We start from the raw sequence: 13122 nt of genomic DNA, 5'->3' as shown, positions 1-13122 counted from the left end.
AAAAAAAAACAAAGCTTGAAAAACCATTTTAAATATGTTTATTAAGTTCAGGGGCCAATTGTATAAAATCTTAAAACTTTCAAAAACAAAAGGGACAACAAAGCAGCGCCTTCATCTCTTCGATTTTTTCCGGCGTCATTTCCGGCGAGAAATCCGGCAACCCGAATTGCTTTATCTACTCGAATTCGACCCGTTCTTTTTGTGATTCATCCTTATCTCCACCACATAACATCCATATCTTCTTGAATCTTCCCTTATTTCGCGTTATTTTGATCCTTATCTCAAAACCCACTTCAACATTCGAATCATATTACACCTCTACCACCTAACCGACCCTCAACTAGTATATATAGAGGTACCCAGACCCCTTTCGAACTAGCCGCAACTTTAATTTCACTCCGAAACTCTGCTGCGTTTTCTGTGCCTCTCGCCGGAATCCTTCTAACTCCGACCAACTTTTAAGCTCCGTTCCATCCGAGCACATCAGGTGCGATTTTTTTTTATGTGCCTTCTGTTTAATCTTATTATACGGATTAAAAAGCCTAACTTAATCGATGAAATCAACAGTTGACTCATGTGTATTCTAGGACTAAAGGATTAGAGTTGGTTTCATAAAATTTTGGGAATATGAATTTTTTTTTTTCAGAAGTTTAATTCACTGACTTTTAAAATCATGCTTGCAAGGACCCAGTTCCTTTTTTACTTACTGTTATAATTCAAAAAGAAGGAAAGTGACATAATTTATTATGTCACATTGACTTTCTAAATAAAGTTTATTATTATTTCATTTTTATAAACATCGTTAGTTATATTCTTAAAAATTTACTAAATAACTTAATATATATCACATAAATTCATAAAATAATATGTAATTTTACATTCTGTTTAATGAGCATATTTTTTTATTTAAACATTACACTCTAGTATTCCCAAATTAGTTTCGAGATCCCTAATTTCCTATAATCCTAGAACGCTTATTAAGTCCTTATCTGTTCACTCAATCATGATAGGGTGACACTATGGGATTCTCCCAACATCTTCAATACACATAGTTTGTGCATTTAATTGCTTTGCTAGTCCAGGTGAGTATACATAGTCCCCTTTTTCACTTTTTATACTTTTGGGGTGATTCATGTGCCATATATCAAATTTACAAACTATTACATACTATTCACAACTTACAATTCGATTCTATGATGTGCATGTATCTATGTGTTATTTGAACTTACATGGTTACTATTTGTACATTCATTAACTACAATCAAGCCGCGTGGTAGTATGTTATAGCGCTATAGGATTGACACCCCATTCCCACTCCTTGGCCTTTTTAGGGGGAGATCCTTTTGGGAATGATAGAACCCACTTACTCTAGCAAGAGGTTAACCCTTTGGGTTCCTCACTTACAAGTCGACACAAGGTTTGAGTGTGCCCTTAGATTCATGTCTCTATTTCAAATTGCTTTAGATATTATGCTATGCCATTGAATTGTACAAAATTTTCCAATTATACTTATATGTACTAATACCCTATGTTACTCGTCAACTTTTCGTAGTTGACCTGTATTTTGCACATGTTTCAGGCGATAAGGTTTGATGATGCTTACAAGATTTGCTAGTCACTGCTCACATAGGATGCATTGAGGATTTAGATAATTAATTACGGAATGATTTGTTGTTTGTTTCTTTGATTGTAACTGATAAATTGTAAATTTGACTAATAAATATTTAAATTTTTAGTTGCATGTGCTTTTAAATCATCTATCAAAGTAATAGCCATCGGTTGGGGTGTTACAATTCCCGGTCCAGGTCTGAAATCATTGCTTGGTATATCTCCAAATTTATCTTCTAAAGTCTAACCAAATAAAGGTTGACAAGACACTGAAGTTCAAAATTCTCTAAAATTGAGATGCCTCATTCATGACACAAATGTAGCAACAGACATACCACAGTACAAATAAATAAACTAAAACAAACTTCTAATAGTGAAACTGTAAAAAGAAAATGAAACCTAAACAAACGCCTTAAAAAGTCATTACCGTCTAACGCTCGACATCTCAGATTGCAAAACAAGATCATGTTCTAAACAAATTATAACGGGTCAAAACTCAAAACATCAAACCCCTGATGTGCGCAACTCTTCGGCACCATGTGCAAAATGGCACTTTTCACCAAACGTACAAGACCCTTTCGCAAAGTTTTCACACAGTTTAGTCTTAAAGTTAGCCGAACCTCCGCCAAAGCTCTTTTGTGGTGCATGTGGTCCAGAAGCCGACTTTATGCTCACTATAAGCTCACGAACCATCTGACTCGCTTGTTTGATCTGGTCAAACGTCCCCTCAAGCTCAATGTTTTTAAGGCTCGGGTCCGACTCATGGTCTCTTATGGAAAGCTTAACTCCGGTCAACCGACAGATTTGTTTAGAGTTGACTCCGTTTTTACCAATGATCGGTCCAGCAAGTGAACCGTCAACGCTGACCTTCGCAGTTGCAGAGGCTCCAAAGCCTACGGCAGCTGCATGGTTGGCTGCCGGATTAAAATCCATCCGGGGCCCACCTCCGCCGAATCGGTTTCCGGGTGCAGGTCCCATAGCACGCGGATCTTCATAGTGAGATGGAACCGGGACTGTTGGCTTTCCGAGCTCCCATTCTCCATGTGCAAAGTTACACTTGTCACCGAACCGGCATCCTTCTGCGGTGTTGTATTTGTTGCATAACCGGCTTTTGACAGCTGGCGGCGATGAACCGTCTGGGAATGACGGTGGTAGTACGGGGTTTCTGATGGTTGCGGCCATTGCGGGATTGCCACCTGTCATTTGATTGACGGATTTGATCCCACCGGGTATGTAATGTGAAAAGTGGCATCCCTCACCGAATGGACAACCCGAAGTGCTGCATATATTAAACATACAAATGAAAGATTAAAAATTGTGTCAAAATTCATTATAAAATCATGTTTAATAAAAACTTCATAAAAGAGCTTGTGATAGAAAGAACACCAAAAGTGACTAAAATGAACATGCTAAATTCTGCATCCCATAGCTACAAAACTTATGTAGAGAGAGTTTAAAATTCAAAAGTCCCTTAACGTATGCGACCGTACGCGACCACCCGATAACGTGCGTAATTAGGCATATAACATGCGTAATTAGGGATGAAACAACCAATGCGTAAATTTCATGTTTGGTGGCATGCGGGTTTTGATTTTTTATAACGTGCGTAATTATGCAAATAACGTGCGTAATAAGGGTTTAACCCAACCCATGCGTAATTGTGCCACCACGTTCAATTGAAGGCCTAGGGTAGGTCAGATGTGCGGTTGAGATGCTCGCGTACGCTTCACACGATAAGGTGGTCTTGTATGTTAACCTTCCCCAACTTATGTACCGTGTATTGTGCTTAATTATTCAAGTATACCAAGTAATTTTACTTGCCAAATGGTTTGAAAAATATAAATTTTGAAGTCGTAAAAATATCAAGATTTGTGTGAGCCGTAAGGTAATACGTATTGTGTATCATGTACTTATTGTTCAATGCTTTCATGAAACAACCAATTCCGTAGTTCTGTTCTGTACTCCTTGTTATCATGGTTGTTAACTTGTTATCTTGATTATGAGAAGAATTACCGAATTACCTGTATCAAAATTTTAACTTCCAAGACATTAGTCCAGATGATGCATCGTTTAGTTCGAAGGACCGTGTAGTAATATAGTTTCGGTTAAATTTATAGAAAAAATAACATTACAAAATATAGATAATTAACTTTATACCATTGATTTTAGCCGAGTTAGAATTTTAACCTGAAAAACTTTGTGCAAGGCTTCGATTTGCTTCCTAAACCAGATTGAAACGATTCCATGTCTGTTGCAGCAGATTAATTATTTTATTAAAATTTGTCAATTTTACTCAACTTACAATTTTCCTTCAGAAACAATTACTTAACTACTTAATCATCATTTAAGATGAAACTTGATAGAATCATAGAAAAAACAATGGCCATCAACCGGCTGATTTCGACAACAGTTTCACATATGCATGACATAGATTAATCATTTTATTAAAAATTCCAACTAGCTCATTGTAAATTTTCGTCATACTTCACAGTTTTGCTTCAAAAACAATCACTTAACTACTTAATCACTTAACTTCACCATCCGAATGAAACTGAAGAGAATCACAGAAAATAACGACGATGAACGATAACCGACTGATTTCAACAACAGTTTCACATATACATGACACAGATTCATCATATTATTAAAGTTTTCAACTAACTCATTGTCAATTACCTTCAGACTTTGGTTTTAAAAGGCGAGAAGCGCACAAAAAGCGACAAAGCCTAAAACCGAGGCGTGAAGCGCAAAAGCGCACCGCTTTTCGTGCCCGAGACCTTGGTTTAAAAAAGCGCGCCTCAAGCACGCTTAAGCGCATCTCGGCGCAAACCCCATCGCTTGTGTGACATAGGGCGCACAATGCACAAGAAGCGCAGCTGAGGCGCGCTTTTTAGGGTGAAAATCGACCTAAGGCGCACGCTTTTTGTACATGGGGTGTTTCTATGCTTCTGAGTGTTGTACAACAGGCTTTTTATGCTGTACATTTATGTTTTTTTCATTTTAAAACATATATAAAGCTTAATTATAGCTAAATCATAGGTATTGGATGCTAAACACTTATGGGATATATAAAATAAATTATATAATCACTTTGCGCTTTGCGTATGAAAAGCTCACCGCTTTTGCGCTTCGCTTTTTAAAAATTGGTTTTAGACCTCATCGCTTTTGTGCGCTTCCCGCTTTTTTAAACCAAGCCCGAGACGCAAACAATTACATAATTTTTATATATTTCCTATAGGTTTCTAACACGATTTACCCAATATTTAGAGACTAGTTACTAGTATACTTTATATATGTTATAATATGGAAATTACATACATTTACAACCTGAAAACATGTTGTACAACAGCCTCAGGGTCAATTTTTTAAACCAACCCTCAGACTTCACAATTTTGCTTCAATTACAATTACTCAACTACTTAACTACTTAATTCAAATGAAACCGAATAGAATCACAGAAATAACAACGATGAACAACGGCCAGCTTTCGACAACTGTTTCACATATGCATGACACAGATAGATTATTTTTATTTTATCAAAATTTCAAACAAATTATTGTCAATTTTCCTCATACTTGCACAATTTTGCTTCAAAAACAATTACTCAACAACTTAATTACTTAATTCTATTTCGTTCTAACAAAACTGTATAAAATCACAGATATAACAACAATGAACATAGACCGGCTAATTTCAACAACAGTTTCACATATTCGTACTTCAAAATTTTGCTTCAGAAGCAATTACTTAACTAATTAACTACTTAATTCTACTTCGTTCGAATGAAACCGAACAAAATCTAAATCACATCGACCGGATGGATTCAACTTTCGACTTTTAAACAACAGTTTCAAACATTCATGACAGTTAGGTAACCGAACACACAAAATCTAACGAAAAAACGAATTTAAAAGCATTAAAACCGAATCGAAAGTTCGAAACCCTAGATCTAGATGTGACAAATGAGTTGCAATGCTAACCTTGTTTAGATTTCTTGAATCCGGTGTTGCCGTTGAAGGTGCCGGCCGGCCGGCTTCGTTTTTTGGCGCCAAACTCCATTGAAGATTGAGGACGAGAGGTTTTCTAGGGTTTCGAAAGGTGTTCGATGAAAAACCCCAAAGGGAAAGTGCGAGAGTGAGGATAACGGATCTGTGATATTGTTGTAATTTTGGTCAAAGTCAAAGTTTTGTAAATAAAAGGGTTTTCTTTTTTTTTTTTCATATTTCCTCTTAAAAAACTTTAAAATTGCATATATACTCAAGCCAAAATTTTAATTGCATATTTCCCCTCTATTAACTAGTAAAATTGTAAATTTATCTATTTTGATTTAATTTATTAAAATTAAATTATAGAAAGACTATTTTACCCTTCATTTTTTACTAAACTTTAGAAAATTGCATATTTACCATTTTTTCTAGTTTTTGTCTTTTTTCACTACTTGTATTTTTTCATGAAGTTTTTTTTTTCATTATTTTTTCTCACGAACTAGAGTAATAATCATAAAAAATACAATTGACAATCATCTAAATAGAAAACAAAATGCCAAAACTTTAATCCATTACGGTACCAAAAAATCATCCCAAAAGAACAACCACAAAAATTTCATGTAACAATATCCAAAAAATGAAAAAGACAAATGCCAAAGTTTTCACCATTTGGTACCAAAAAAGTAAATTGCTCGACTTTGATTAGTTATTTTCACATGTTTTTGTTCTTTTTCCCCGTTTACTTGTTGATGGTTGATCTTGCGATGCCGATTTTTTGCATTTTTTTTGTTGGTGATCATACCCACCACACCGGTGGCACTTATATTTTTTTCTTTGCTCATCATTTGCTCTAATTCTCTCCTTTCTTAGTCTTCCGGGTGGCCGTTTGATAATAGGTGGGTATATCTTCTCCTCATCATCTACATGCACCCATTGATCCTTTGTAGGCATCGGAGCAACTTCTAGAGCATAAGCCGATTTAATTTTCTCAATAGTGAATTAAGAATCAACAAACTTCTCCCAATTTACATCCCTTGTGAAAGCAATAAAAGCAGTTGTATGTAGACATGGAATACCTTTAACTTGCCAAACCCGACAAGTACATTTGCTCATCGAGTACGACATCCCAACGCTTTTCGCCGCGTTTCACTTCAGCTCGATTTTCACTACTTCTACAAACTCCGTACTCGCCCAAATTCTACATATAACATGGAAAAATAAGTTTCCTCTTGGGAGTTATGTTCCTCAACTTCATCATCACTACTATAATAACTATGATAGCTTTCATCACTTAATGAATACTCTGATTCATCTTCACTGTGTGGTTCGTCACCCACTTCATCTTGACCCCTGAAAAAGATTTACAATTCTAATGATTTAGTAGATATTGATGCACACGATATTAAACTCACTTTTAAACAAACTTTTACCTTTGATTAACTGAAGAAGTCTCATGATTACTATTCGTTGTCACATAAACGACAAGTTCTTTTTCCACTTCATACATTCTAATCATAAACTCAAATTTCTCATGAGAATCAAGCTTTATAATAGATTGATCTATGGCATACTTGTCAACGAAATAAATAGAGTAAACGAGATCCCTATTTGGTGGATAATGATTTGTAACCTCTTCAACTAAATCATCAAAGTTGTATGAGTATGTATCAATGTAAATACATTTTTGATAACCAAAACAATACCATTTCCTAGCCGAGTTCTTAGCTAATCGAAAGCAGCCTCCATATTTTAATTTTATCTTACACTTGGATGTTATTTGAAAAACATTTGGCTCAAGTGTTGGTGATTGAGCCATGTTCTCCCATGTTGGTGCATCTATATTATCATCTTCCATCTTGAATCAATCCAATCTAACAAAAAAATACAAGAACAAAACAAAGCAATAAGAAAAAATCCAATAAGAACAAAACAGTAAGTAGTTGTGCATTAAAATCACTTATGCCTAACCATTGCTAACAAAACACCTATGCCTAACAAAACAAAGCAATAAGAAAAAAAAACCAATAAAAACAAAAAATCCAATAAGAACAAAAACAGTAAGTAGTTGTGCATCAAAAAATTCCAAGCCTACCCCTTTTAAACAAAGATGCTTGATGAACAAGCCTACCCCTTTTAAACAAAGATGCTTGATGAACAAAGATGCTTGATGAACAAACATACCTACAAAAGAATCGCTGCTGTGCCGGAGTCGTTGTTGTGCCGGAATCGCCGCTGTGCCGGAATCGCTGTTGTGCCGGAATCGCTGCTGTATGTCGCCGGAGAGTCGCCGACAGAAGAATCGCCGGCGGAATCCCCTGCTTTGTCGCCCTCTGCTATCGCCGTAGAAGAAGAACCCAAGCGTCGTCCCTAATATCCCGAATGATCTGATATTCTATAATATGATCTTTTAGTTTTTTTTAATTTTAAGAAGGGTAGATTTGTCATTTTAACATAGAAGGGGAAATATGCAATTTTTAATTGGGCTTGGGTAAATATGCAATTAAGGGTGTTTTTAAGGGGAAATATGCAATTATTCCTATAATATATACCGGTAATGAGATGAACTTTGTAATGAAAGAATTTTTCAATATAAACGTATAAAAATATGATTTTTCTCACTTAGGTAAATATGTTTTGATTCATTTTTTATAAGTATTGAGATGTTATTGTACAAATGATTTTATAGCAATTTTTAGAACCCGGATAGATTTCATTTTTTTTAATTATTTTAATAGCTTTGGTTATTTGATATATATTTTCTTAAATAAAGCATTTTAACCAGTTTTGACCTTAACATATATTGAGCAGAACACATATTGACACGATTTGGTTTTTAGAACCCATATTGACTGACCCGAACCCGAACCAAATTGGGATTGTTTAAAATCGGTCCATTATGACCAAAACCTATTTTGAGTTTTACCGGTTTTAACCTAAGTGATATTGGATTTGTCTAAAATCAATATGTTCTAACCCATACCTATTTTGATCATAACCCATTGAGACCAGAACCAAGAATCCCTTCCACAATAGTTTCAGCAGGCGCCCCAGCTATGTCTCGGCAAGGCCAACATCTGGTGGCTCTCCATAGGATGGATGGCCAGTGGCTCCGGTGGCAGAGTAGGAGTGTGTCCTCATGGCTTCAGTTGCCTATCTCAGCATGGCATTTTACTCATAGCCCACCAGTTTCTCATATTCTGCCTAATTTACTCTACGCTCATTTTTCTTCGTGCTCATTTCCTTTTGAGTCGGGTCATGTGCATCCATTTTCACCCTGTATTTTGAAAATAATGTACAAAGAGTTGTATAAGTAATAGCATACACCTGTATACCAAAGATAATTGGTTTAACATGTCTAGAACAATCTTATTCAAAAGACATTAGACTATGAATGAACAATTATTATAATAGTCTAGCTTTTGCAAGACATATTTGACACACTAATTAAAATTTGGACAATAAAAAACAGGACTCTTGTAACTATATACAATAACAATAATTATTTCAATCTACCAAATCAACCCAACCCAAACAACTACCAGCCCGCTTGACTCATCCATTATAGCAGTTCTAGTGTAGATAATAAAACACTAACAAGCAAAATCATCATATAGCTACACCATAGCATGCCACATCAGCAAAAATGCTCCACCATCACATGACACATGACCCAAATCATCTCATTATAAGTAAGCGAAGAATATAAGTAGAACATTATAATTAAAGCTAATGGAAGTTAACTAATCACAGTAGCAAAATGGAAAGATTATTTGCGCATTATTCAAGACAACCACAATGTTGCTTATGTGCACAAAACATCCCTAAGGCTCAAGAAATTAAAATAAAAGATTAAGCAAGACTAATATCTAGGGATGAGCATTTGATACGGGTACTGGTTCCGAATTAGTACCGTACTGATCATTTCCTCTTTATAGCACCCAAAAAAAGTTTTTATCTCAAATGGGTCATAGGTCGTATAAAGTCTCCTAACTATTTGATATATTTCTTACAATAAGTAAAAGAATGGATTTTAAGAATGTACATATAACAACCATAAAGAATTACCTCCTTTTAAGTGCATCAACAACTTCATTTGTTGTCACATTTAGTGCCTTCTAACTTGTTTATAGTCTCTAGCTTGAAAAATTTTCCACTGGATTGAAGATTTTGAAGTGCTTCCTTTAAATAATATTAACAATAATACTCGATCAGATGCTTTTTGACATATCAATAGTTTATAGACATAGAAGGCTAAAGTAAGTAAATGAAGGCTCTATTCATATGGTTGGTGGTCAGATAATTGCACTCGAGCAGTGCATAGACCATTTAACTTGATATTAAGGTAAACATGAAAATTGCCATCCAGGTTACAAACTTCAAAAGGAGGTCTCTATAATCTAATTATAGCAATCAGAAACATGAAGCATGATCATAACTTACTTTTAGTTCACCAGAAAAATTAAATGGATGATCATATTATTCTTTCTCCAATAGCAAAACCTTCCTTTTTATATTGTGATTACTTGTTTGTAGTTTCTACCCATTCCGTTATCAAAACATTGTGGCTAAATCAAAATTAATAATAATATCAATACATGAGTCGTCTAATCAAGAATACAACCGATTTTGTTTTTAAACTATGCTTATGAACTTCGCCATATTGGTAGTAGGGCTGTTCATTTTATTCCAAAACCCGAAACCCGACTCGAATTTAAAGCCACCCGAACCCAAATTAGCGAATATCCAAAAAACCCGAACCCGACCAACCTGAACTTTAAATGGTTCGGTTATCGGGTCACTTTTTCCCTACCAAAAACCCGAACAACCCATTATATGTTAATATTAATATAACAAACTACCTGACTTGCACGAAGCTCAAGTGCTACCTCCTCTTTGCAGTTAGCTTTATCTGAAACAACAAAAACACAACAGTATCATAAGGTCTGATAAATACATATTAAAGGATTGGAACATCACATTCCGGCTCCCATTTTGGGACAGTTTCATTCTTTCATTAGTCTGGCACAAGTTACCTTTTATTGAACAAACTATTAAAACAATGAGTATTATTACAATATACAATATTACAAACAGACGTTTACAAACAGCGCAAGCCGATAGCCGACACTTATACAAAAGTATCTATTCTAACTTATTAGCCAACCCAACCTTTTCTCACCTACTCCTTATACAAAAGTCAAAGCAGACCTTCAATCATTCATTGTAGAATTGAAGAATCAATATGATCATAGATTGCAAATAAAGAACATAATTAGGGTCAGAATTCATAACAGAGGTACGCAAGATAGCGTTTGAAGATGAACTGTCAGAGTGAAGGTGGACCTGCCAATAATTGGTAAAAAAGAGCTCAAAATTATTCAAAACACCAACAAAAACAAACATCGAATGAAGCCTCCTCCTAATTAAAGGGAGAACATATGTGGGGGAAGTATTCTTTTTTTCAGCCTATTGATATCCAAAAAACGTACCTTTTTTAGCCAACTAAATCTCCCCCAGCAACCTTCTTTCATCTTAATTGGTTCTAGCCTCCACCCTGCATAAAAAACTAAAGTCAAATAAACCACAGAAATCAAGTTTAACACACTAAACGCTACAACCCATACTTCCACTTGTAATATGAATATTGGATTTTGGTTAGTCTCTGTTATGAATACAGTAATTTCTGTTTTAGTCTGTGTATATACCAAACTGTAGATCCCAAAACGTATCCGGATCACAGTGGTTGGTTGTTTTAACCCATAACACCTATTGATTAGGTGTTTGAGAAATGAAAAGTTAAGAAAGATCAAAGATGAAGGTGAAGCTAATGGATTAATGAATACAACAAGTGTTGTATTGAATCCAAACAATAAGATATAACAATAGACAACCTTGGATATCAGATTTGAGCACAAGATCAACACAAGAATGTAGCAACACCAATATTCATTGAAGAGCCAAAAGCTTGAGATTGTTACAAGGCATGGGCTATATATAGTGTCTGACTTGCCAGCAAATTTATAAATTTGCTGGAATCTTAACTACACCAAGTCAGATTTGCCACTATCAAAATATTACAATATTAGCCCCTAGACTTTACAAAGTCTAATAAACTTAACCAAAACAATCCATAACCATCTAAAACAAGTACCAACTGTCTCAAATGACCTAACAATATTCCCCCTAGACCGTTGCGTACTTGATCGTTCTTCATTCGTGTTTAGCGTTTTAGACCCTAATCGACTCAAGTACCTGCGGTCTCAAAATGGTCTAACAATATTCCCCCTAGACCGTTGCGTACTTGAGCGTCTTCATTCTTTGACTCTGGTGACAGGATTTGTTGCGTCTTTTCCCATGATGTGCTGTGATGGAGTTTGCTTGTTATCAACTTCACTTGCATCCTTCAATGTGACATTGTATGTGGATGACATTGGAGATTTAATTTCTCGGAATTCAGATTCTGATGAAAGAAGCTTGTCTTTTGAAGCAAGCGATTGACGATAACTTCTTTCTTCTCTCGAGCTTTGTCACACTCTTTCTTTTCTTCAATTTTTGAATAACATCTCCATCATCTCAGTCTTTCTTTCTCTCACCTTTCTCACAGCTCACGTGTATCCCTACGCGGGTAAAGTTGGCATCTCAAGATCATCTTGTAGCACCGAATCACCCCGCCTTTTCTTACGCTTGTATCTGCTTTATGCAACCTGTTGGGGATCTTCTTCAATATCTTGTTCTTCGTTTTAGTGTGAGAAACTTCAAATAAAACATTTGCAGAATATATCTTCAATCCTGCATTATTTTGTTTCTCTTGATCTCGTTTCTAACAGTTCTTGTATTCTGAAACATACAAACGAGCTAAGTAAGATCTGGATTGTAAAGTGCTATAATGTTGTATTTGCAGAGGGTAGAAGTAGCAATAAAAGAAATAAAAATATTTACAAAGGCGCAATCAAATATGAAGGCAAGAACACTACATATTTTTGACATTTAGACAATTACGCCCGTCAGATACAAATTTCAAACTTTCTCAAAAAACATGCCCATTTTTTGTTTAAAATAGCATAACTTATGAAATATTTATAAACCAGAGAAAGTTTGGGCCATTTTGACACCGAACTTCGAATTTTCAGCTCAGGGGAGGGGTTCCATTTGATGCGGACATTCGACGCTCGTCGACTTACCTGCAGAAGATCATATTGCCAACACTTGCCAAATTCTTATTTATAATTATTATTATTATAATTAACCATGGTACAAGAAAAACTGCCAGTATGTTTGTCCGCTTAAATCCATGCATCCTTCTTTCAACATGCCTTTGGAGAGCGCTTTTATCATGTTTTTGGTAATATTGACAAGTCTTCGATGGCCCCCACACAAGCTATTGAGAATAGAATCATTACGCCCCCGTGAATCCCACATCAGGACATACCCCCGCGATCAAGGTATGCACAAAGATTCCTCATAACAGGTGAGTATATTGGTTTCATTCTCTTCAACGATAGAACAGAGATCAGGTCTGTACTTTCG

The 13122-nt window shown here is 35.5% G+C and overlaps 1 protein-coding gene and 1 long non-coding RNA gene across 3 annotated transcripts; both read right to left on the bottom strand.

Annotated features, from left to right (window-relative positions):
- Window positions 1-1883: 1883 nt before the first annotated feature.
- LOC110927153 (zinc finger CCCH domain-containing protein 14) lies at window positions 1884-5764 on the bottom strand. Its single transcript, XM_022170768.2, has 3 exons — window positions 5590-5764; window positions 3796-3856; window positions 1884-2887 (listed from the first exon to the last, which is right to left on the bottom strand). Exons 1-3 carry the CDS (start codon window positions 5666-5668, stop codon window positions 2113-2115), a joined length of 915 nt encoding a protein of 304 aa, XP_022026460.1. The 5' UTR covers window positions 5669-5764; the 3' UTR covers window positions 1884-2112.
- A 385-nt stretch (window positions 5765-6149) lies between these two features.
- On the bottom strand, window positions 6150-11574 carry LOC110927154. 2 transcript variants are annotated; one of them, XR_002585546.2, is made up of 8 exons: window positions 11487-11574; window positions 11085-11149; window positions 10455-10938; window positions 9661-9774; window positions 8576-8869; window positions 7777-7987; window positions 7026-7466; window positions 6150-6945 (listed from the first exon to the last, which is right to left on the bottom strand). It is a non-coding gene; the product is annotated as an uncharacterized LOC110927154 (long non-coding RNA). The 2 variants fall into 2 exon arrangements; XR_004884174.1 differs by having other exon boundaries at window positions 10455-10504.
- Between the last annotated feature and the right edge of the window lie 1548 nt (window positions 11575-13122).

This window comes from Helianthus annuus, chromosome 2 (assembly GCF_002127325.2).
Source record: "Helianthus annuus cultivar XRQ/B chromosome 2, HanXRQr2.0-SUNRISE, whole genome shotgun sequence".
Lineage (NCBI taxonomy): Eukaryota > Viridiplantae > Streptophyta > Magnoliopsida > Asterales > Asteraceae > Helianthus > Helianthus annuus.
Note: the sequence above shows the minus strand (reverse complement) of the source record. Positions and strands in the feature narration are given on the sequence as shown.